The 23638-nt window shown below is 47.0% G+C and overlaps 1 protein-coding gene across 4 annotated transcripts in view; it reads left to right on the top strand.

Moving 5' to 3' along the window:
- CACNA1C (calcium voltage-gated channel subunit alpha1 C) overlaps positions 1 to 23638 on the top strand; it is a 317941-nt gene that overhangs the window by 47509 nt on the left and 246794 nt on the right. For all 4 annotated transcript variants that reach the window (XM_069762924.1, XM_069762925.1, XM_069762923.1 and 1 more), the window contains exons 2-3: positions 10683 to 10998; positions 21420 to 21525. In XM_069762924.1, coding sequence (XP_069619025.1) covers positions 10683 to 10998; positions 21420 to 21525 — 422 coding nt within the window. The remainder of the gene's footprint in view (positions 1 to 10682; positions 10999 to 21419; positions 21526 to 23638) is intronic.

Raw genomic sequence — 23638 nt, 5'->3', positions numbered from 1 at the left:
ATACAGGACGCTGATCTATAATGTACAGGACGCTGATCTATAATGTACAGGACGCTGAGCTATAATGTACAGGACGCTGAGCTATAATGTACAGGACGCTGATCTATAATGTACAGGACGCTGAGCTATAATGTACAGGACGCTGAGCTATAATGTACAGGACGCTGATCTATAATGTACAGGACGCTAATCTATAATGTACAGGATGCTGATCTATAATGTACAGGACGCTGATCTATAATGTACAGGACGCTAATCTATAATGTACTGGACACTGATCTATAATGTACAGGACGCTAATCTATAATGTACTGGACACTGATCTATAATATACAGGACGCTGATCTATAATGTACAGGACACTGATCTATAATATACAGGCCGCTGAGCTATAATGTACAGGACGCTGAGCTATAATGTACAGGACACTGATCTATAATGTACAGGACACTGATCTATAATGTACAGGACGCTAATCTATAATGTACTGGACACTGATCTATAATGTACAGGACGCTGAGCTATAATGTACAGGACGCTGAGCTATAATGTACAGGACGCTGAGCTATAATGTACAGGACGCTGATCTATAATGTACAGGACGCTGATCTATAATGTACAGGACGCTGATCTATAATGTACAGGACGCTAATCTATAATGTACTGGACACTGATCTATAATGTACAGGACGCTAATCTATAATGTACTGGACACTGATCTATAATATACAGGACGCTGATCTATAATGTACAGGACACTGATCTATAATATACAGGCCGCTGAGCTATAATGTACAGGACACTGATCTATAATGTACAGGACGCTAATCTATAATGTACTGGACACTGATCTATAATGTACAGGACACTGAGCTATAATGTACTGGACACTGATCTATAATGTACGGGACAATGAGCTATAATGTAGAGGACACTGATCTATAATGTACAGGACACTGATCTATAATATACAGGACACTGATCTATAATGTACAGGACGCTGATCTATAATATACAGGACGCTGATCTATAATGTACAGGACGCTGATCTATAATGTACATAAACGTAATCCAAACCCTAACCCCAACTCTAGTCCCAACCCTAACTTTAACCTTAGCCCCAACCCTAACCCTCACCTCAGCCCCAACCCTAACCCTAACTTTAGCTCCAACCCTAACCCTCGCCTCAGCCCCAATCCTAACCCTAACTTTAGCTCCAACCCTAACCCGAACTTTAGCCCCAACCCGAACTTTAGCCCCAACCCTAACTTTAACCCTAACCCTAACTTTAGCCCCAACCCTAACCCTCACCTCAGCCCCAACCCTAACCCTAACTTTCGCTCCAATCCTAACCCGAACTTTAGCTCCAATTCTAACCCGAACTTTAGCCCCAACCCGAACTTTAGCCCCAACCCTAACCCTAATGGGAAAATGGAAATAAATACATTTTTTTTTTATTTTATTATTTTTCCCTAACTAAGGGGGTGATAAAGGGGGGGGGGGTTGATTTACTATTTCTAGCGGATTTTTATGATTGGCAGCCGTCACACACTAAAAGACGCTTTTTTTTGCAAAAAATAGTTTTTGCGTCACCACATTTTGAGAGCTATAATTTTTCCATATTTTGGTCCACTGAGTCATGTCAGGTCTTGTTTTTTGCGGGACGAGTTGACGTTATTGGTATAATTTTTGAGCACATGACATTTTTTGATCGCTTTTTATTTCGATTTTTGTTAGGCAGAATGAATAAAAACCAGCAATTCATGAATTTCTTTTCATTTTTTTTATGTTTTGGCGCTTTTATACAATAAAAACTATTTTATATAAAAAATAATTATTTTTGTATCGCTTTATTCTGAGGGCTATAAATTTTTTGTTTTTTTGCTGAAGATGCTGTGTGGCTGCTTGGTTTTTGCGGGACAAGATGACGTTTTCAGCGGTACCATGGTTATTTATATCCGTCTTTTTGATCGCGTGTTATTCCACTTTTTATTCGGCGGTATGATGGTAAAGCATTGTTTTTTTGCCTCGTTTTTTTTTTTTACGGTGTTCACTGAAGGGGTTAACTAGTGGGACAGTTTTATAGGTCGGGTCGTTACGGACGATACTAAATATGTGTACTTTTATTGTTTTTTTTATTTACATAAAGAAATGTATTTATTGGAACAATATGCAGTATATATATGTTTTCTTTATTTAGGATTTTTAAAAAATATATTTTTACACAGTGTAAATATATATATATATATATATATTTTTTTTTTTACTTTTTTACATTGTCCCGGGGAAGGGGGGGGGGGGGAAGTGTTGGTCCTCTGCCTGGCCTCTCCTGCTTGCTGCCAACTCAGCAAAGATAAGTGTTTGCTTCATTTTTTTAGACACACGGCTGTGTGTTTATTTTTTTGTGCTGATCTTGTTTCTATTTTGTTCCTGCTAGACTGTGCCTGATGTTTTTCTCAGTCTAGTTGGATTCGCTGGAGTCGCAGATATACTCTCCACATCTTTAGTTAGGTGGTGGAGTTTTTGTATTTTTCTGCTGTGGATATTTTGTAGTGTTTTATGCTGACCGCATAGTATCCTGTACTATCCTTTCCTATCTAGGTAGAAGTGGCCTCCTTTGCTTATCCCTGTTTTCTGTCTGCGTGTGTCTTTTCCTCTCCTACTCACAGTCATTATTTGTGGGGGGCTACCTATCCTTTGGGGGTCTACTCTGAGGCAAGAGAGTTTTCCTATTTCCATCTTTAGGGATATTTAGTTCTCCGACTGTCGAGGTGTCTAGGTCTGGTTAGGCACACCCCACGGCTACTTCTAGTTGCGGTGATAGGATCAGGGTTTGCGGTCAGTAAAGTTACCACTGCTCCAGCGAAGGTCATTTCATGCTGCTCCAAGGCCACCTGATCATAACATCCGGGGGCCTGCAGGGGGGAGACAGGAGGAGACACTCGGAACAACGCGATCACATTGCATTGTTCCGAGGGTCTCAGGGAAGAACACAGGGAGCCCCCTCCCTGCGCGATGCTTCCCTATGCCACCGGAACGCTGCGATCATGTTTGATCTCAGTGTTCCGGCGGTTAAAGTGCTGGGAGCCGTCCGTGACCGCTCCTGGAACATAGTGCCGGATGTCAGCTGTGATAATCAGCTGACACCCGGCCACGCTCCCCCTGTGAGTGCGGCTGATCGCATATGACGTACTATTCCGTCGATGGTCATAAGGGCCCATGTCACCTCGACGGGATAGTAGTCTAATATCAGAAAGGGGTTAACTGTGCTGATGAGTCCCAGTGGGTGGGTATAATCATGTCATTATTGTGTGGGGGTCCTCAAACTTGGGCAGTCTCCTTATCTCCTCTAGCCCCAGAACGCGCTTCTGTTGACGCCTTTTTTGAAGTCCAGGTCGCAGAGGATTATAGTTCAGAGTTACGGCAGTTGTCATCTGAATTTCTATGGAATGATGCTGCTCTCAGATGTCAGTTTCGTCGTGACCTTATGGATGCTCTTAAGGACGTCTGGCTTTGAATTCCCCCCCTTGTTCTTTGGGGGAGACCATGACTCATGCCATTGGTATGGATCGTAGAATTCTGGAGAGAAATGATGAGCAACAAGGGGTTTCGGTCATTCTTCCCGAGTTGGTTTCCTTACCTGAGATGGTGCCAATGGACCTTGGAACCACCAGCTCTTGGGCCATGGAGAGGAGACTTCGGCATGATCTAGGACTCTGCATCTACTGTGGTCGTTCTGGACATTTTCTCAAAGACTGCTCGGTTCGCCCTCAAGCAAACAAGCCGTCGGGAAACGCCTAAGTCTGGGTGATATTCGAGGAGGTCACTCAGACTTCCAGGTACCCTTTTACTCCGCAGATAAAGTGCTGTTGAACGTGGACCTATGTTTTCAGAACCTGTAGTTATCAGCACTTGCTTTCATTGACTGTGGGTTTGCAGCGAACTTTGTTGATTCTGGACTGGTTCTTAAATTAGGATTAGGGACAGTTAGATTGGAAAGATCAATTCAAATTGTTGTTATTGACAAAACACCGTTACTCCAGAACATTGTCCAGCTGGTAACGGTGGAAATCACACTAAGAGTGGGAACTCTTCACTCTGAGACCATCTCCTGTTACGTGTTGGATAATTTACCTGCTGGGTTGGTGTTGGGGTTTCCTTGGCTGCATATCCATAATCCTGTAATTGATTGGTGGCAAAAGGATATTGTTTAGTGGGGCCCCAACTGTCATAAAAAGTGTCTTCATTCTGTGCAAATTTGCTCCGCTAGTCTTGAGGATCTTCCGGGGTACCTGAAGGATTTTGGAGATGTGTTCTCGGAAAAAGAGGCAGAGATACTCTCTCCCCATCATCCTTATTATTGATCTTATTCCTAATGCCAAAATTCCTAAAGCTCGCCTGTACAACTTGTCAGGACCGGAACGGACTGCTATGAACGAATATGTCAATGAAAGTTTACGGAAGGGTCCTATCCGTCCCTCCTCCTCACCTGTAGCTGCAGGGTTCTTCTTTGTGAAAAAGAAAGATGGTGTGCTCCGTCCTTGCCCCGATTTCCGTGAACAAAACGAAATTACGGTTAGAAATACTTACCCGCTTCCACTCATCCCCGACCTATATAATCAGCTTACTGGGGCCAAATGGTTTTCTAAGCTTGACCTTAGAGGGGCATATAATCTGATACGACTACGGGAGGGTGATGAGTGGAAGACGGCGTTTCTAACATCTGAGGGTTTATTCGAGAACCTGGTCATGTCTTTTGGTTTAACCAGTGCACCTACTGTCTTTTAGAACTTTATGAATTACATTTATTCCAATGTCACTGGAAGGTTTATGGTGTATACCTGGATGACATTCTCATTTTTTTGTCTGATCTGAATTCACACTATGAGCACGTTTGTTATGTTTTACAAAGACTCAGGGAAAATTCTTTGTTTTCCAAATTAGAAAAATGTACTTTCTCTGTTCAGGAAATATCGTTTCTGGGGTTCATCATATCTGCTGAAGGGTTTAGGACAGATCCTGGGAAGGTGCAAGCTACAATGGATTGGGTTCAACCTCACGACCTTAAAGCACTACAACGTTTTTTAGGATTCACCAGTTACTGTAGAAAATTTATTAGGAGTTTTTCACAGAACCTCTTACGATCTCACATGTAAGGGGGTGAATCTAAAGGTTTTGTCGTCACATGCCATTGAGACATTTGATAGAAAGAGTGCTTCATGACCTCTCCAGTTTTGATCCAACCTGATCTTCAGAAACCATTTATCGTAGAGGTGGATTCCTCAGAGGTTGGGGTGTGGGGCTGTTTTGTCTCAAGGTCCTAAATCTCTGACGAACTTAAGCCATGTGCATTTTTTTCTAGGAAGTTTTCATCTACTGAGAGAAATTATGATGTTGGAAATCGTGAACTGCTTGCTGTCAAGTTAGCGTTTGAGGAATGGAGGCTTTTTTTGGAGGGAGCTACTCATCAGGTCACGGTTGTGACTGATCACAAAAATGTAGCTTATATTGAATCTGCTAAACTTTTAACCCCTAGACAGGCCAGGTGGTCCTTATTTTTTTTCTAGATTCAATTTTTCCATCACGTTCAGACCGGGGTCTAAGAATGTTAGGACTGATGCCTTGTCACACTTGATTCAGTTTCTCCTCCCGAAAAGCCTTCCTCCATTCTTCCTCAGGGTATGGTCATTTCTATGGTATCCTCAGAATTGGAAGCTGAGATTCGCTAAGTCCAGTCTTTGGCTCCTTCTGCTACTCCTGGATCTAAATTGTTTGTGCCTGTGTATCTCGGATTACGTATGTTACAAGAGTTTCATATCTTGAGTGGTCACCCCGGGGTCACTGCTACACAGAAAGCCATAGGTAGACTTTTTTTGGTGGCCATCTGTGCTTAACGGCATTACGAGGTTTGTATCCGCTTGTGAGGTTTGGACGGGGAATTGGCTCCATTGCCTATTCCAGAAAAGACCGTGGACTCATTTGTCCATGGATTTCATCACTAATTTGCCTTTGTCCAGTGGGAAAACCGTTATTTGGGTGGTGGTTGACCGATTCGGTAAACAAGCTCACTTTGTTCCGTTATCAAGGTTACCTAATGCCGAGACGCTTTCCAGGTTATTCATCAGTCATGTGGTGACGTTACATGGCATTCCTCTGAACACTGTATCTGATAGGAGGGCGCAGTTTGTCGCTAAATTCTGGAGAGCGTTTCGTAAGAGATTGGGGATTGACCCGTCGTTTTCCTCTGCTCACCATCCTGAAACCAACGGTCAGATGGAGAGGACAAATCAATCTTTGGAGCGAATTCTAAGGTGTTTGGTTACGGCTCAGCGAGAGGACTGGCCCTCGTTCTTGCTGAGTTCGCCTTTAACAGTCGGGTTAACCAGTCTACTAGAACCTCGCCTTATTTTGTAATTATGGTTTTCTCGAAAATGAGTTCTGATTGTCCGGGAGTAGAGGTTGCTATGCAAAAATTGGGGGATGTCTGGAGAGATGTTCAGAGGAATATTGAGGTGGCCCAGTGTCGCCAGAAACGAAAGGCCGATAGGAAACGTTCAGGGGGTCCCATATTCAAGGTTGGTGATAAAGTCTGGCTTTCTTCCAAAATTATTAAGTTAAAAATGCCATCAGCCAAGTTGGGTCCTATGTTTATTGGTCCATATGAGATTTTGGAGGTACCATAGTTAACCCTGTGGCTTTCATATTAAGACTTCCTCCATCACTGCTAACAGAGTTTGTCCCTTCCATTTTGGCTCCTTCATCTTCATCTTCACCGGTTTCTGTCAATGACAGTTTTGAGTTTGAAGTTCAAAAGATTGTCGATTCCCGAAATGTCCGTAATTCCCTCCAGTACCTCATTCATTGCAGAAGTTACGGCCCCGAAGAGAGATCTTGGGTCCCTGCTCGAGCTGTCGTTGTCGATCGTCTGGTCAGGGACTTCCATTGCAGGTTTCTTAGTAAACCTGAGGGTCCCATGGCCCCCCTAGAAGGGGTGCACTGTCACGATTCCTCTGCTCAGTGAATGATTGCTATGCTGTTCTATGGAAACTGTCTTGCTGAGCTGTCTGTGTCCATCTGCGATGGGCTTGCTGGGCTGTTGGTGCCTTAATTGACAGCACTGCTGTCCAATCTGTGTCCGGGGTGTGCGCGATTTCTGCAGGTGTTCAGTGTTCTGGTAATCGCAAAGCTACTTACCTGCGCTGTCTGCCACCGATCCCTGCCAGCTGTAGTTTGTGCTTCTTGGTGAGTGTTAGCCTGGTTCTGTTGCTCTGACTTCTGATCTTCTGCTGCCTGACCCTTTGGACCGTGTTCTGACTATAATATACAGGACGCTGATCTATAATGTACAGGACGCTAATCTATAATGTACAGGACGCTGATCTATAATATACAGAACGCTGAGCTATAATGTACAGGACGCTAATCTATAATGTACAGGACGCTGATCTATAATATACAGGACGCTGAGCTATAATGTACAGGACGCTGAGCTATAATGTACAGGACGCTGATCTATAATGTACAGGACGCTGATCTATAATGTACAGGATGCTGATCTATAATGTACAGGACGCTGATCTATAATGTACCGGACGCTGATCTATAATGTACAAGACGCTGATCTATAATGTACAAGACGCTGATCTATAATATACAGGACACTGAGCTATAATGTACAGGACGCTGAGCTATAATGTACAGGACGCTGAGCTATAATGTACCGGACGCTGATCTATAATGTACAGGACGCTGATCTATAATGTACAGGACGCTGAGCTATAATGTACAGGACGCTGAGCTATAATGTACAGGACGCTGAGCTATAATATACAGGACGCTGAGCTATAATGTACAGGACGCTGAGCTATAATGTACAGGACGCTGAGCTATAATATACAGGACGCTGAGCTATAATGTACAGGACGCTGAGCTATAATGTACAGGACGCTGAGCTATAATGTATAGGACGCTGAGCTATAATATACAGGACGCTGAGCTATAATGTACAGGACGCTGAGCTATAATGTACAGGACGCTGAGCTATAATGTACAGGACGCTGAGCTATAATATACAGGACGCTGAGCTATAATATACAGGACGCTGAGCTATAATGTACAGGACGCTGAGCTATAATGTACAGGACGCTGAGCTATAATATACAGGACGCTGAGCTATAATGTACAGGACGCTGAGCTATAATGTACAGGACGCTGAGCTATAATGTACAGGACGCTGAGCTATAATATACAGGACGCTGAGCTATAATATACAGGACGCTGAGCTATAATGTACAGGACGCTGAGCTATAATATACAGGACGCTGAGCTATAATGTACAGGACGCTGAGCTATAATATACAGGACGCTGAGCTATAATGTACAGGACGCTGAGCTATAATATACAGGACGCTGAGCTATAATGTACAGGACGCTGAGCTATAATGTACAGGACGCTGAGCTATAATATACAGGACGCTGAGCTATAATATACAGGACGCTGAGCTATAATGTACAGGACGCTGAGCTATAATGTACAGGACGCTGAGCTATAATATACAGGACGCTGAGCTATAATGTACAGGACGCTGAGCTATAATGTACAGGACGCTGAGCTATAATATACAGGACGCTGAGCTATAATGTACAGGACGCTGAGCTATAATGTACAGGACGCTGAGCTATAATGTACAGGACGCTGAGCTATAATATACAGGACGCTGAGCTATAATGTACAGGACGCTGAGCTATAATATACAGGACGCTGAGCTATAATGTACAGGACGCTGAGCTATAATGTACAGGACGCTGAGCTATAATGTACAGGACGCTGAGCTATAATGTACAGGACGCTGAGCTATAATGTACAGGACGCTGAGCTATAATATACAGGACGCTGAGCTATAATGTACAGGACGCTGAGCTATAATGTACAGGACGCTGAGCTATAATGTACAGGACGCTGAGCTATAATGTACGGGAGTCTGAGCTATAATGTACAGGACGCTGATCTATAATGTACAGGACGCTGAGCTATAATGTACAGGACGCTGAGCTATAATGTACAGGACGCTGATCTATAATGTACAGGACGCTGATCTATAATGTACAGGACGCTGAGCTATAATATACAGGACGCTGACCTATAATGTACAGGACGCTGAGCTATAATGTACAGGACGCTGAGCTATAATATACAGGACGCTGAGCTATAATGTACAGGACGCTGAGCTATAATGTACAGGACGCTGAGCTATAATATACAGGACGCTGAGCTATAATATACAGGACGCTGAGCTATAATGTACAGGACGCTGAGCTATAATATACAGGACGCTGAGCTATAATGTACAGGACGCTGAGCTATAATGTACAGGACGCTGAGCTATAATGTACAGGACGCTGAGCTATAATGTACAGGACGCTGAGCTATAATGTACAGGACGCTGAGCTATAATATACAGGACGCTGAGCTATAATGTACAGGACGCTGAGCTATAATGTACAGGACGCTGAGCTATAATGTACAGGACGCTGAGCTATAATGTACGGGAGTCTGAGCTATAATGTACAGGACGCTGATCTATAATGTACAGGACGCTGAGCTATAATGTACAGGACGCTGAGCTATAATATACAGGACGCTGAGCTATAATATACAGGACGCTGAGCTATAATGTACAGGACGCTGAGCTATAATGTACAGGACGCTGAGCTATAATGTACGGGAGTCTGAGCTACAGTGGGTACATAAAGTATTTTACATTTTTCACTCTTTGTTTCATTGCAGCCATTTGGTAAATTCAAAAAAGTTCATTTTTTCTCATTAATGTTCACTCTGCACCACATCGTGACTGAAAAAAACAGAAATGTAGAAATGTTTGTAAATGTAATAAAAAAGAAAAACTGAACTCTCCCATGGCCATAAGTCTTCAGCCCCTTTGCTCAGTATTGGTAGAAGCCCCTTTTGAGCTCGTACAGCCATGAGTCTTCTTGGGAATGATGGAACAAGTTTTCCACCCCTGGATTTGGGGATCCTCGGACGTTCCTCCTTGCAGATCCTCTCCAGTTCCGTCAGGTTAGATGGTGAACGTTGGTGGACGCCATGTTCAGGTCTCTCCAGAGATGCTCCATGGGGTTTAGGTCCGGGCTCTGGCTGGGCCGGTCAGGAATGGTCAGTTGTTCTGAAGCCGCTCCTTTGTTATTTTAGCTGTGTGCTTAGGGTCATTGAACCTTCGGCCAACTCTGAGGTCCAGAGCCCTCGGGAAGAGGTTTTCATCCAGGATCTCTCTGTACTTTAAGTACTTGTAACCCTGACCCACTGAATACTGTACAGGCTACAGTCACCATTATATAATGTACAGCTTACAGTCGCTCTTGCTGTGTTCATGTCGTCTTTGCAGAGTTTTATAATGTTCAGTGAGTCAATTCCAGAGCTGCAATGCACTTAATTCTGCTATTCGAACACCCTTGGCTAAGTTGCACTACCTCTGAAGATCATGCTGGCTATGGACAGTGAACCAGCAGGGGGCAGCAGTGAGACGTGAGGCCCTCATGTCTCTGAGCTACCGGGATACAGACAGAATTATGAATTCAGCTCTAGAGGTGACTGAACTCTCAGACTTTCTGCTGAATGATGCTCTCATGTAACAGTTTTTTGTCTTTTTTCTTCCCTTTTTTTTTAGGCTCGAATTACACAAACCCTCTCCCTGCACTGGGCACCATGAACTGCACCGCCGGCCTGGCGACCGAGCACATTGCATCCCCAGGTGCCGCCCTCTCCTGGCAGGCCGCGATCGATGCTGCTCGCCAGGCTAAGTTAATGGGCAGTACGGCCAATGCCACCATATCCACGGTCAGCTCCACGCAGAGGAAAAGACAGCAATATAGCAAGCAGAAAAAACAAGGGGCCACAACGTCGACGAGACCTCCACGGGCGTTACTATGTCTCACCCTGAAAAACCCCATCCGCAGAGCCTGTATCAGCATCGTGGAGTGGAAGTATCCTTCCTGCAGGCTCCCTGCTACAGGGGGGCGGCTTTCAGGAGATAATGTTCATTAAATCACACCCCAAAGTATCTCAGACCACACCCTCTGAGTAACTGACCACACCCGTGGGTAACCCAGCCCTCACCCTTGGAGTAACTGACCACACCCATATGTATCTCAGTCCACAGCCTCTGAGTAACTGACCACACCCATGGGTAACCCAGCCCACACCCTCTGAGTAACTGACCACACCCTCTGAGTAACTGACCACACCCTCTGAGTAACTGACCACACCCTCTGAGTAACTGACCACACCCATGGGTAACCCAGCCCACACCCTCTGAGTAACTGACCACACCCATGGGTAACCCAGCCCACACCCTCTGAGTAACTGACCACACCCGTGGGTAACCCAGCCCACACCCTCTGAGTAACTGACCACACCCATGGGTAACCCAGCCCTCACCCTTGGAGTAACTGACCACACCCATATGTATCTCAGTCCACAGCCTCTGAGTAACTGACCACACCCATGAGTAACTCAGACCATACCCTTGGAGTAACTGACCACACCCATATGTATCTCAGTCCACAGCCTCTGAGTAACTGACCACACCCATGAGTAACTCAGACCATACCCTTGGAGTAACTCTGCCCACACCCTTGTAGAAACTGACCAAACCCATGAGTAACTCAGACCACACCCTTGGAGTAACTGACTACACCCATGGGTAACCCAGCCCTCACCCTTGAAGTAACTGGCCATACCACTGAGTATCTCAGACAACACCGTTAGGGTAACTGACCACACCCATATGTATCTCAGTCCACACCCTTGGAGTAGCTAACCACACCCATATGTATCTCAGTCCACAGCCTCTGAGTAACTGACCACACCCATAGGTATCTCAGCCCACACCCTTGAAGTAACTGACCACACCACTGAGTACCTCAGACATCACCGTTAGAGTAACTGACCATACCCATAGGTATCTCAGTCCACACCCTTGGAGTAGCTGACCACACCCATGAGTAACTGACCACACCTATATGTATCTCAGTCCACAGCCTCTGAGTAACTGACCACATCCATGAGTAACTGACCACACCCATAGGTATCTCAGTCCACACCCTTGGAGTAACTGACCACACCCATATGTATCTCAGTCCACAGCCTCTGAGTAACTGACCACACCCATGAGTAACTCAGACCATACCCTTGGAGTAACTGCCCACACCCTTGTAGAAACTGACCAAACCCATGAGTAACTCAGACGACACCCTTGGAGTAACTGACTACACCCATAGGTATCTCAGTCCACACCCTTGGAGTAACTGACCACACCCATGAGTTAATCAGACCACACCCTTGGAGTAACTGACCACACCCTTGGAGTAACTGGCCACACCCATTGGTATCTCAGTCCACACCCTTCAAGTAAGTGACCATACCCCTGAGTATCTCAGACAACACCATTGGAGTAACTGACCATACCCATAGGTATCTCAGTACACACCCTTGGAGTAACTGACCACACCCATATATATCTCAGTCCACACCGTTGCAGTCACTGACAACACCCCTGAGAATCTCAGACTACACACCTAAAAGAAGAAGTGACCACATCCATAGGTATATCATTCCACACCCTTTGAGTAACTGACCACACCCCTGAGTATCTCAGACCACACCCTCTGAGTAACTGACCACACCCATGGGTAACTCAGCCCACACCCTTGGAGTAACTGATCACACCTGTGAGTATCTCAGACAACACCATTGAAGTAACTGACCATACCCATAGGTATCTCAGTCCACACCCTTGGAGTAACTGACCACACCCGTGAGTAACTCAGACCACACCCTTGGAGTAACTGACCACACCACTGAGTATCTCAGACAACACGGTTGGCTTAACTGACCATACCCATAGGTATCTCAGACCACACCCTCTGAGTAACTGACCACACCCATGGGTAACTCAGCCCACACCCTTAAAGTAACTGACCACACCACTGAGTATCTCAGACAACATAGTTGGAGTAACTGATCATACCCATAGGTATCTCAGTCCACACCCTTGGAGTAACAGACCATACTCGTGAGTAGCTCAAACCACACCCTTGGAGTAACTGACCACACCCATATGTATCTCAGTCTACACCGTTGGAGTCACTGACCACACCCCTGAGAATCTCAGACTACACACCTAAAAGAAGTCACCACACCCATAGGTATCTCATTCCACACCCTTGGAGTAACTGACCACACCCCTAAGTATCAGACCGCACCCTCTGAGTAACTGACCACACCCATGGGTAACTCAGCCCACACCCCTGGAGTAACTTGACCACACCCCTGAGTATTTCAGACCACACCCTGTAACTGACCACACCCATGGGTAACTCAGCCCACACCCTTGGAGTAACTGACCACACCCCTGAGTATTTCAGACCACATCCTTGGAGTAAATGACCACATCCATAGGTATCTCAATCCACACACTTGGAGTAACTGACCACACCCCTGAGTATCTGAGACCACACCCTGTAACTGACCACACCCTTGGAGTAACTGACCACACCCCTGAGTATTTCAGACCACACCCTGTAACTGACCACACCCATGGGTAACTCAGCCCACACCCTTGGAGTAACTGACCACACCCCTGAGTATTTCAGACCACACCCTTGGAGTAACTGACCACACCCAAGGGTAACTCAGCCCACACCCTTGGAGTAACTGATCACACCTATAGGTATCTCAATCCACTCACTTGGAGTAACTGACCACACCCCTGAGTATCTCAGACCACACCCTGTAACTGACCACACCCATGGGTAACTCAGCCCACACCCTTGGAGTAACTGACCACACCCCTGAGTATTTCAGACCACACCCTGTAACTGACCACACCCAAGGGTAACTCAGCCCACACCCTTGGAGTAACTGATCACACCTATAGGTATCTCAATCCACTCACTTGGAGTAACTGACCACACCCCTGAGTATCTCAGACCACACCCTGTAACTGACCACACCCATGGGTATTTCAGCCCACACCCTTGGAGTAACTGACCACACCCCTGAGTATTTCAGACCACACCCTTGGAGTAACTGACCACACCCAAGGGTAACTCAGCCCACACCCTTGGAGTAACTGACCACACCCCTGAGTATTTCAGACCACACCCTTGGAGTAACTGACCACACCCAAGGGTAACTCAGCCCACACCCTTGGAGTAACTGATCACACCTATAGGTATCTCAATCCACTCACTTGGAGTAACTGACCACACCCCTGAGTATCTCAGACCACACCCTGTAACTGACCACACCCATGGGTAACTCAGCCCACACCCTTGGAGTAACTGACCACACCCCTGAGTATTTCAGACCACACCCTGTAACTGACCACACCCAAGGGTAACTCAGCCCACACCCTTGGAGTAACTGATCACACCTATAGGTATCTCAATCCACTCACTTGGAGTAACTGACCACACCCCTGAGTATCTCAGACCACACCCTGTAACTGACCACACCCATGGGTATTTCAGCCCACACCCTTGGAGTAACTGACCACACCCCTGAGTATTTCAGACCACACCCTTGGAGTAACTGACCACACCCAAGGGTAACTCAGCCCACACCCTTGGAGTAACTGACCACACCCCTGAGTATTTCAGACCACACCCTTGGAGTAACTGACCACACCCAAGGGTAACTCAGCCCACACCCTTGGAGTAACTGATCACACCTATAGGTATCTCAATCCACTCACTTGGAGTAACTGACCACACCCCTGAGTATCTCAGACCACACCCTGTAACTGACCACACCCATGGGTAACTCAGCCCACACCCTTGGAGTAACTGACCACACCCCTGAGTATTTCAGACCACACCCTGTAACTGACCACACCCAAGGGTAACTCAGCCCACACCCTTGGAGTAACTGATCACACCTATAGGTATCTCAATCCACTCACTTGGAGTAACTGACCACACCCCTGAGTATCTCAGACCACACCCTGTAACTGACCACACCCATGGGTATTTCAGCCCACACCCTTGGAGTAACTGACCACACCCCTGAGTATTTCAGACCACACCCTTGGAGTAACTGACCACACCCAAGGGTAACTCAGCCCACACCCTTGGAGTAACTGACCACACCCCTGAGTATTTCAGACCACACCCTTGGAGTAACTGACCACACCCAAGGGTAACTCAGCCCACACCCTTGGAGTAACTGATCACACCTATAGGTATCTCAATCCACTCACTTGGAGTAACTGACCACACCCCTGAGTATCTCAGACCACACCCTGTAACTGACCACACCCATGGGTAACTCAGCCCACACCCTTGGAGTAACTGACCACACCCCTGAGTATTGCAGACCACATCCTTGGAGTAACTGACCACATCCATAGGTATCTCAATCCACTCACTTGGAGTAACTGACCACACCCCTGAGTATCTGAGACCACACCCTGTAACTGACCACACCCCCTAAGTTACTGAGACCACAACCTCAGAGTAACTGATGTGCCTGAAGAAACACCAGGCCGATAAACAATCCAACGAGATTTATTAGAACAGGGAGCTGGGCAGCACAAATGAGGGTAATGCTACAGCATCCGTAATGAGTCCACACAAAGGGAGCCGATCCGGGGGCGCCACCTGGTAACTGGATGCCAAGGAATCTGTAACAACAATCTCTAGATTCAGTCCTTAAATTCAGCTGGGTTGTAAGACATGACAATCCCACGTGCAAATGATCTTCCGTCTCTATTCATGACACAGGACCTGGCCGCAGCTGCAGATCCTTCCTTCCCAAGACAAGGCATCAACTAACTGAACATGTGGCTTATTGTCCTACCACTCTTGGGATCAGCCCCCTTGTTGGGGCAGAGATACTAACACCCACCCCCTTAAACATAGCTTCATGGATTAAGAATGTTCCAGAAACCCTGTCTGCAGTCTGGCTACAGGTTTGTGTATTGGAGATGCCCCCCACAGAGAGGAACAAAGACACACATGGGCCCACCAGATGCAGGACAAGGAATGTTAATGTAGGCCTGATTACAGTATGGTCCATGTGTACAGTCTGGGGTGACTCTCTGTTACAACCGACTTCACCCATGAGTAACTTATCATACACCCATGAGTAGCGCTCTCCCCTAAATAGCTCAGTCCACACCACTGAGTAACGCAAACTACACTCTAACTTAAACCTGAAGAACTCAGTCAACACCTCCGAGTAACACAGACCACACCCCAATAATTCAGGCCACACTTCTGCATAAGTCAGACTACATCCCAAGTAACTTAGGCCACACCTAGGCCATGTAACTAAGGCTACAGTTCTACCATCACACCTCTAGGTAACTCAGACCACACTCCTGAGTGACTCAGACAACAGCCCTGGGTATCTCAGACCACACCCCTGAGTACCTCTGACAACAGCCCTGAGTATCTCAGACCACACCCCTCAGTACCTCTGACAACAGCCCTGGGTATTTCAGACCACACCCCTGAGTACTTCAGACAACAGCCCTGGGTATCTCTGACCACACCCCTGAGTACCTCTGACAACAGCCCTGGGTATCTCAGACCACACCCCTGAGTACCTCTGACAACAGCCCTGGGTATCTCAGACCACACCCCTGAGTACCTCTGACAACAGCCCTGGGTATCTTAGACCACACCCCTGAGTACCTTAGACAACAGCCCTGGGTATCTCTGACCAAAATCCTGAGTAACTCAGACAACAGTCCTGGGTATCTTAGACCACACCCCTGAGTACCTCTGACAACAGCCCTGGGTATCTTAGACCACATCACTGAGTACCTCAGACAACAGTCCTGGGTATCTCAGACCACACCCCTGAGTACCTCTGACAACAGCCCTGGGTATCTGAGACCACACCCCTGAGTATCTCTGACAACAGCCCTGGGTATCTCAGACCACACCCCTCAGTACCTCTGACAACAGCCCTGGGTATCTCAGACCACACCCCTCAGTACCCCTGACAACAGCACTGGGTATCTCAGACCACACCCCTCAGTACCTCTGACAACAGCCCTGGGTATCTCAGACCACACCCCTCAGTACCTCTGACAACAGCCCTGGGTATCTCAGACCACACCCCTCAGTACCTCTGACAAGAGCCCTGGGTATCTCAGACCACACCCCTCAGTATCTCTGACAACAGCCCTGGGTATCTCAGACCACACCCCTCAGTACCTCTGACAAGAGCCCTGGGTATCTCAGACCACACCCCTCAGTACCTCTGACAACAGCCCTGGGTATCTCAGACCACACCCCTCAGTACCTCAGACAACAGCCCTAGGTATCTCAGACCACACCCCTGAGTACCTCTGACAACAGCCCTGGGTATCTCAGACCACATCCCTGAGTACCTCTGACAACAGCCCTGGGTATCTCAGACCACACCCGAGTACCTCTGACAACAGCCCTGGGTATCTCAGACCACACCCCTGAGTATCTCTGACAACAGCCCTGGGTATCTCAGACCACACCCCTGAGTACCTCTGACAACAGCCCTGGGTATCTCAGACCACACCCCTGAGTATCTCTGACAACAGCCCTGGGTATCTCAGACCACACCCATGAGTACCTCTGACAGCAGCCCTGGGTATCTCAGACCACACCCCTCAGTGCCTCAGACAACAGCCCTGGGTATCTCAGACCACACCCCTGAGTACCTCTGACAACAGCCCTGGGTTTCTCAGACCACATCCCTGAGTACCTCTGACAACAGCCCTGGGTATCTCAGACCACACCCCTGAGTACCTCTGACAACAGCCCTGGGTATCTCAGACCACACCCCTGAGTACCTCTGACAACAGCCCTGGGTATCTCAGACCACACCCCTGAGTACCTCTGACAACAGCCCTGGGTATCTCAGACCACACCCCTGAGTACCTCTGACAACAGCCCTGGGTATCTCAGACCACACCCCTCAGTACCTCTGACAAGAGCCCTGGGTATCTCAGACCACACCCCTCAGTACCTCTGACAAGAGCCCTGGGTATCTCAGACCACACCCCTGAGTATCTCTGACAACAGCCCTGGGTATCTCAGACCACACCCCTCAGTACCTCTGACAAGAGCCCTGGGTATCTTAGACCACACCCCTGAGTACATCTGAAAACAGCCCTGGGTATCTGAGACCACACCCCTGAGTACCTCTGACAACAGCCCTGGGTATCTGAGACCACACCCCTGAGTACCTCTGACAACAGCCCTGGGTATCTCAGACCACACCCCTGAGTACCTCTGACAACAGCCCTGGGTATCTCAGACCACACCCCTCAGTACCTCTGACAACAGCCCTGGGTATCTCAGACCACACCCCTCAGTACCTCTGACAACAGCCCTGGGTATCTCAGACCACACCCCTCAGTACCTCAGACAACAGCCCTGGGTATCTCAGACCACATCCCTGAGTACCTCTGACAACAGCCCTGGGTATCTCAGACCACATCCCTGAGTACCTCTGACAACAGCCCTGGGTATCTCAGACCATACCCCTGAGTACCTCTGACAACAGCCCTGGGTATCTCAGACCACACCCCTGAGTATCTCTGACAACAGCCCTGGGTATCTCAGACCACACCCCTGAGTACCTCTGACAACAGCCCTGGGTATCTCAGACCACACCCCTGAGTACCTCTGACAACAGCCCTGGGTATCTCAGACCACACCCCTGAGTACCTCTGACAACAGCCCTGGGTATCTCAGACCACACCCCTCAGTACCTCAGACAACAGCCCTGGGTATCTCAGACCACACCCCTGAGTACCTCTGACAACAGCCCTGGGTTTCTCAGACCACATCCCTGAGTACCTCTGACAACAGCCCTGGGTATCTCAGACCACACCCCTGAGTACCTCTAACAACAGCCCTGGGTATCTCAGACCACACCCCTGAGTACCTCTGACAACAGCCCTGGGTATCTCAGACCACACCCCTGAGTACCTCTGACAAGAGCCCTGGGTATCTCAGACCACACAACTCAGTACCTCTGACAAGAGCCCTGGGTATCTCAGACCACACCCCTGAGTATCTCTGACAACAGTCCTGGGTATCTCAGACCACACCCCTCAGTACCTCTGACAAGAGCCCTGGGTATCTTAGACCACACCCCTGAGTACATCTGAAAACAGCCCTGGGTATCTGAGACCACACCCCTGAGTACCTCTGACAACAGCCCTGGGTATCTGAGACCACACCCCTGAGTACCTCTGACAACAGCCCTGGGTATCTCAGACCACACCCCTGAGTACCTCTGACAACAGCCCTGGGTATCTCAGACCACACCCCTCAGTACCTCTGACAACAGCCCTGGGTATCTCAGACCACACCCCTCAGTACCTCTGACAACAGCCCTGGGTATCTCAGACCACACACCTCAGACAACAGCCCTGGGTATCTCAGACCACATCCCTGAGTACCTCTGACAACAGCCCTGGGTATCTCAGACCACATCCCTGAGTATCTCTGACAACAGCCCTGGGTATCTCAGACCATACCCCTGAGTACCTCTGACAACAGCCCTGGGTATCTCAGACCACACCCCTGAGTATCTCTGACAACAGCCCTGGGTATCTCAGACCACACCCCTGAGTACCTCTGACAACAGCCCTGGGTATCTCAGACCACACCCCTGAGTACCTCTGACAACAGCCCTGGGTATCTCAGACCACACCCCTGAGTACCTCTGACAACAGCCCTGGGTATCTGAGACCACACCCCTGAGTATCTCTGATAACAGCCCTGGGTATCTCAGACCACACCCCTCAGTACCTCTGACAACAGCCCTGGGTATCTCAGACCACACCCCTCAGTACCTCTGACAACAGCCCTGGGTATCTCAGACCACAACCCTGAGTACCTCAGACAACAGCCCTGGGTATCTGAGACCACACTCCTGAGTACCTCAGACAACAGCCCTGGGTATCTCAGACCACACCCCTGAGTACCTCTGACAACAGCCCTGGGTATCTCAGACCACACCCCTCAGTACCTCTGACAACAGCCCTGGGTATCTCAGACCACACCCCTCAGTACCTCTGACAACAGCCCTGGGTATCTCAGACCACACCCCTCAGTACCTCTGACAACAGCCCTGGGTATCCCACAATCCAGAGGAACTAAGACAACAGATCTAAGAATCTCAGATCACACTCTTGAGGAACTAGACATCATCCCAATGTATTTCAGACCACACCCATGAGGAACACAGACAACAGCCCTGGATATCACATGCCACACCCCTGAGGAACACAGACAACAGCCCTGGATATCACATGCCACACCCCTGAGGAACACAGACAACAGCCATGGATATCACATGCCACACCCATGAAGAACACAGACAACAGCCATGGATAACACATACCACACCCCTGAGGAACACAGACAACAGCCATGGATAACACATACCACACCCCTGAGGAACACAGACAACAGCCATGGATAACACATACCACACACCTGAGGAACTTAGGCCACAACACCAAATAGTATAGTAATGGTGCAGAGTAGTTTCTATTTCTGAGAAATCTAGGAAGCAATCATTATGGCCTCCATTACTAGGTGACAACCCTGTTGGACCTAAAGTTGTTCTCACATTAGGAGTCAAGGAACCGAAAAAATGGTGTCACATCCGTCACTGACCATGAGTGACCTCATGTCCAGTCACAGCCTCCATAAAGCCATTACAGGAGACAGTAGAGGCGCTGTTTCTTTTCCTGACAACTGTAATAATGGCGGCCATACTGGTTCTCCGCCAGCTTTCTGGAAATGGTGGCCACCTTCAGATATGTGTTAACTAGGCCATACAGTATATGTGCTCGGAAATGCACTATTATTATTATTATTATAGCGCCATTTATTCCATGGCGCTCTACATGTGAGGAGGGGTGTACACTAGAAGCAAGGTACAAGCCTGAAGGAAGAGTATAAATAGGGAGACGCTTAGGGTCGAATGTTTATTCTGGCACACGTGCGCTGAATCATGGGGCCGATGTGACAGGCAGATGTTCGGTGTCAGCGCTCAGGCGCTGAGGATTAACTCTGTCTACACAGGAAGAAAGTCCTGAGGAGACGGCCGCTGTCCGCCAGCAAGATTACTAGGCCTTGTGTGTGAACCGCTTCCCTAACAACCAATCACAGCGCAGCTTCCATGCTCCCAGAGCAGCTTAAGAAATGGGAACTGCTCTCTGATTGGTTGCTAGGAGCAGGACTGCCAGGAGATTTACCTCAGACATCTTGGTGTGATTTTGGCTACCGAAAATGTGTTTTTTTCCATACTAAAAACGTATCTGGTATAGTTGTATTGTTGTGTCGCCATGGTAACCATATACCGCCATTTTGCCTTAACCCATTACCTCCAGACCCTTTGAAATCATTATTTTACTGACTATTTTTGCCAACTGTGTGGCCTTAGCGGTGTATATTCCCTTCCCGGAGGACGACTCCAACGCCACAAACTCCAACCTGGTAAGTGCCGGATTATTTCATTTTCACCCTCCGCGGCTCGGACGTCTGTGAGGAGCTCGGTCTGTGATGGCGACGACGGTGTCCATTGTGATATCTGAAATGTTATTAATCCGTCCCGTGTCATCTGCTGCTCTTATAACGTTACAGGACTGTAATAAGCGTCCGACTGTGATGGCGACCGGCACTTTAAGGCTTCAGATGTCTCCTGTGTATAATTATATATGTACAGCTGGTATAACCTGGGTATATCCTGTGTATAATTATATATGTACAGCCGGTATAACCTGGGCCTCTCCTGTGTATAATTATATATGTACAGCCGGTATAACCTGGGTATATTCTGTATATAATTATATATGTACAGCTGGTATAACCTGGGCATCTCCTGTGTATAATTATATATGTACAGCCGGTATAACCTGGGTATATCCTGTGTATAATTATATATGTACAGCCGGTATAACCTGGGCCTCTCCTGTGTATAATTATATATGTACAGCCGGTATAACCTGGGTATATCCTGTGTATAATTATATATGTACAGCTGGTGTAATCTGGGTATATCCTGTGTATAATTATATATGTACAGCTGGTATAACCTGGGTATATTCTGTATATAATTATATATGTACAGCTGGTATAACCTGGGCATCTCCTATATATATTATATATGTACAGCCGGTATAACCTGGGTATATCCTGTGTATAATTATATATGTACAGCCGGTATAACCTGGGTATATCCTGTGTATAATTATATATGTACAGCTGGTGTAATCTGGGTATATCCTGTGTATAATTATATGTACAGCTGGTATAACCTGGGTATATTCTGTATATAATCATATATGTACAGCTGGTATAACCTGGGTATATCCTGTGTATAATTATATATGTACAGCTGGTATAACCTGGGTATATCCTGTGTATAATCATATATGTACAGCTGGTATAACCTGGGCATCTCCTGTGTATAATTATATATGTACAGCTGGTATAACCTGGGTATATTCTGTATATAATCATATATGTACAGCTGGTATAACCTGGGTATATCCTGTGTATAATTATATATGTACAGCCGGTATAACCTGGGTATATCCTGTGTATAATTATATATGTACAGCTGGTGTAATCTGGGTATATCCTGTATATAATTATATATGTACAGCTGGTGTAACCTGGGTATATCCTGTGTATAATTATATATGTACAGCTGGTATAACCTGGGTATCTCCTGTATATAATTATATATGTACATCTGGTATAACCTGGGCATCTCCTATATATATTATATATGTACAGCTGGTGTAACCTGGGTATATCCTGTGTATAATTATATATGTACAGCTGGTATAACCCGTAAAGAAGAAAGAACAAGCACAGGCCATAAACGGGGATCACCAGACAGCAAGGAAATGTGCAAAACACAGCTTTTATTAAGGTATAGCACAGGACAAAAAACATTAAAACCATCTAAAAACCATAGAAAAACAGTAGCCTAAAATAAGGCATGTGCCTGTATACAAATACAGGGGGAACAAAAGGGTACGGAAGGATATGTATATTCCTCAGACTCCTATATGGACAGCATATATCTTGATACACATATCATACATAAGGACACATCAGGGATACCCCTGATGAAGCCACCGTCGTGGCGACACGCGTAGGGTACTCGCTTGTCTTTGTGCCTGTTATTTACATTGGGCTACTATGCCCGCTACTTTCTGGGGGAACTTTGGTACGCAAATGGGGTGCTTGGGTATTTTGTTTTTTTCTGAACACCACACTATGTGCCTGTCTTGGTATTATCCAGGATTAGGACTTAGAGCTTGCCGTGTTACACACCACTGAGGATAGCATGTGTGTTTGGGTCCATGTGGTATGCCGCATTTATTTAAGGAGTGGGGGTATTTAGATATGTGTCTCATTATATCTGTACGCTATCATTTGTGATACCATATTTTTGGTTCCTAAGCAGTTCAGGTTTTACAACTGGTATTTTCCAGAGTGGTTTTTACCTATTTACCTCATGTCTCCTATGCTTTATATGTTATTCATTTGACTCATTTGTGTCCTTATGTATGATATGTGTATCAAGATATATGCT

Source organism: Ranitomeya imitator, chromosome 4 (genome assembly GCF_032444005.1).
Source record: "Ranitomeya imitator isolate aRanImi1 chromosome 4, aRanImi1.pri, whole genome shotgun sequence".
Lineage (NCBI taxonomy): Eukaryota > Metazoa > Chordata > Amphibia > Anura > Dendrobatidae > Ranitomeya > Ranitomeya imitator.
The sequence above is the reverse complement of the archived record's forward strand: the minus strand, read 5'-3'. Positions and strand labels throughout refer to the sequence as shown.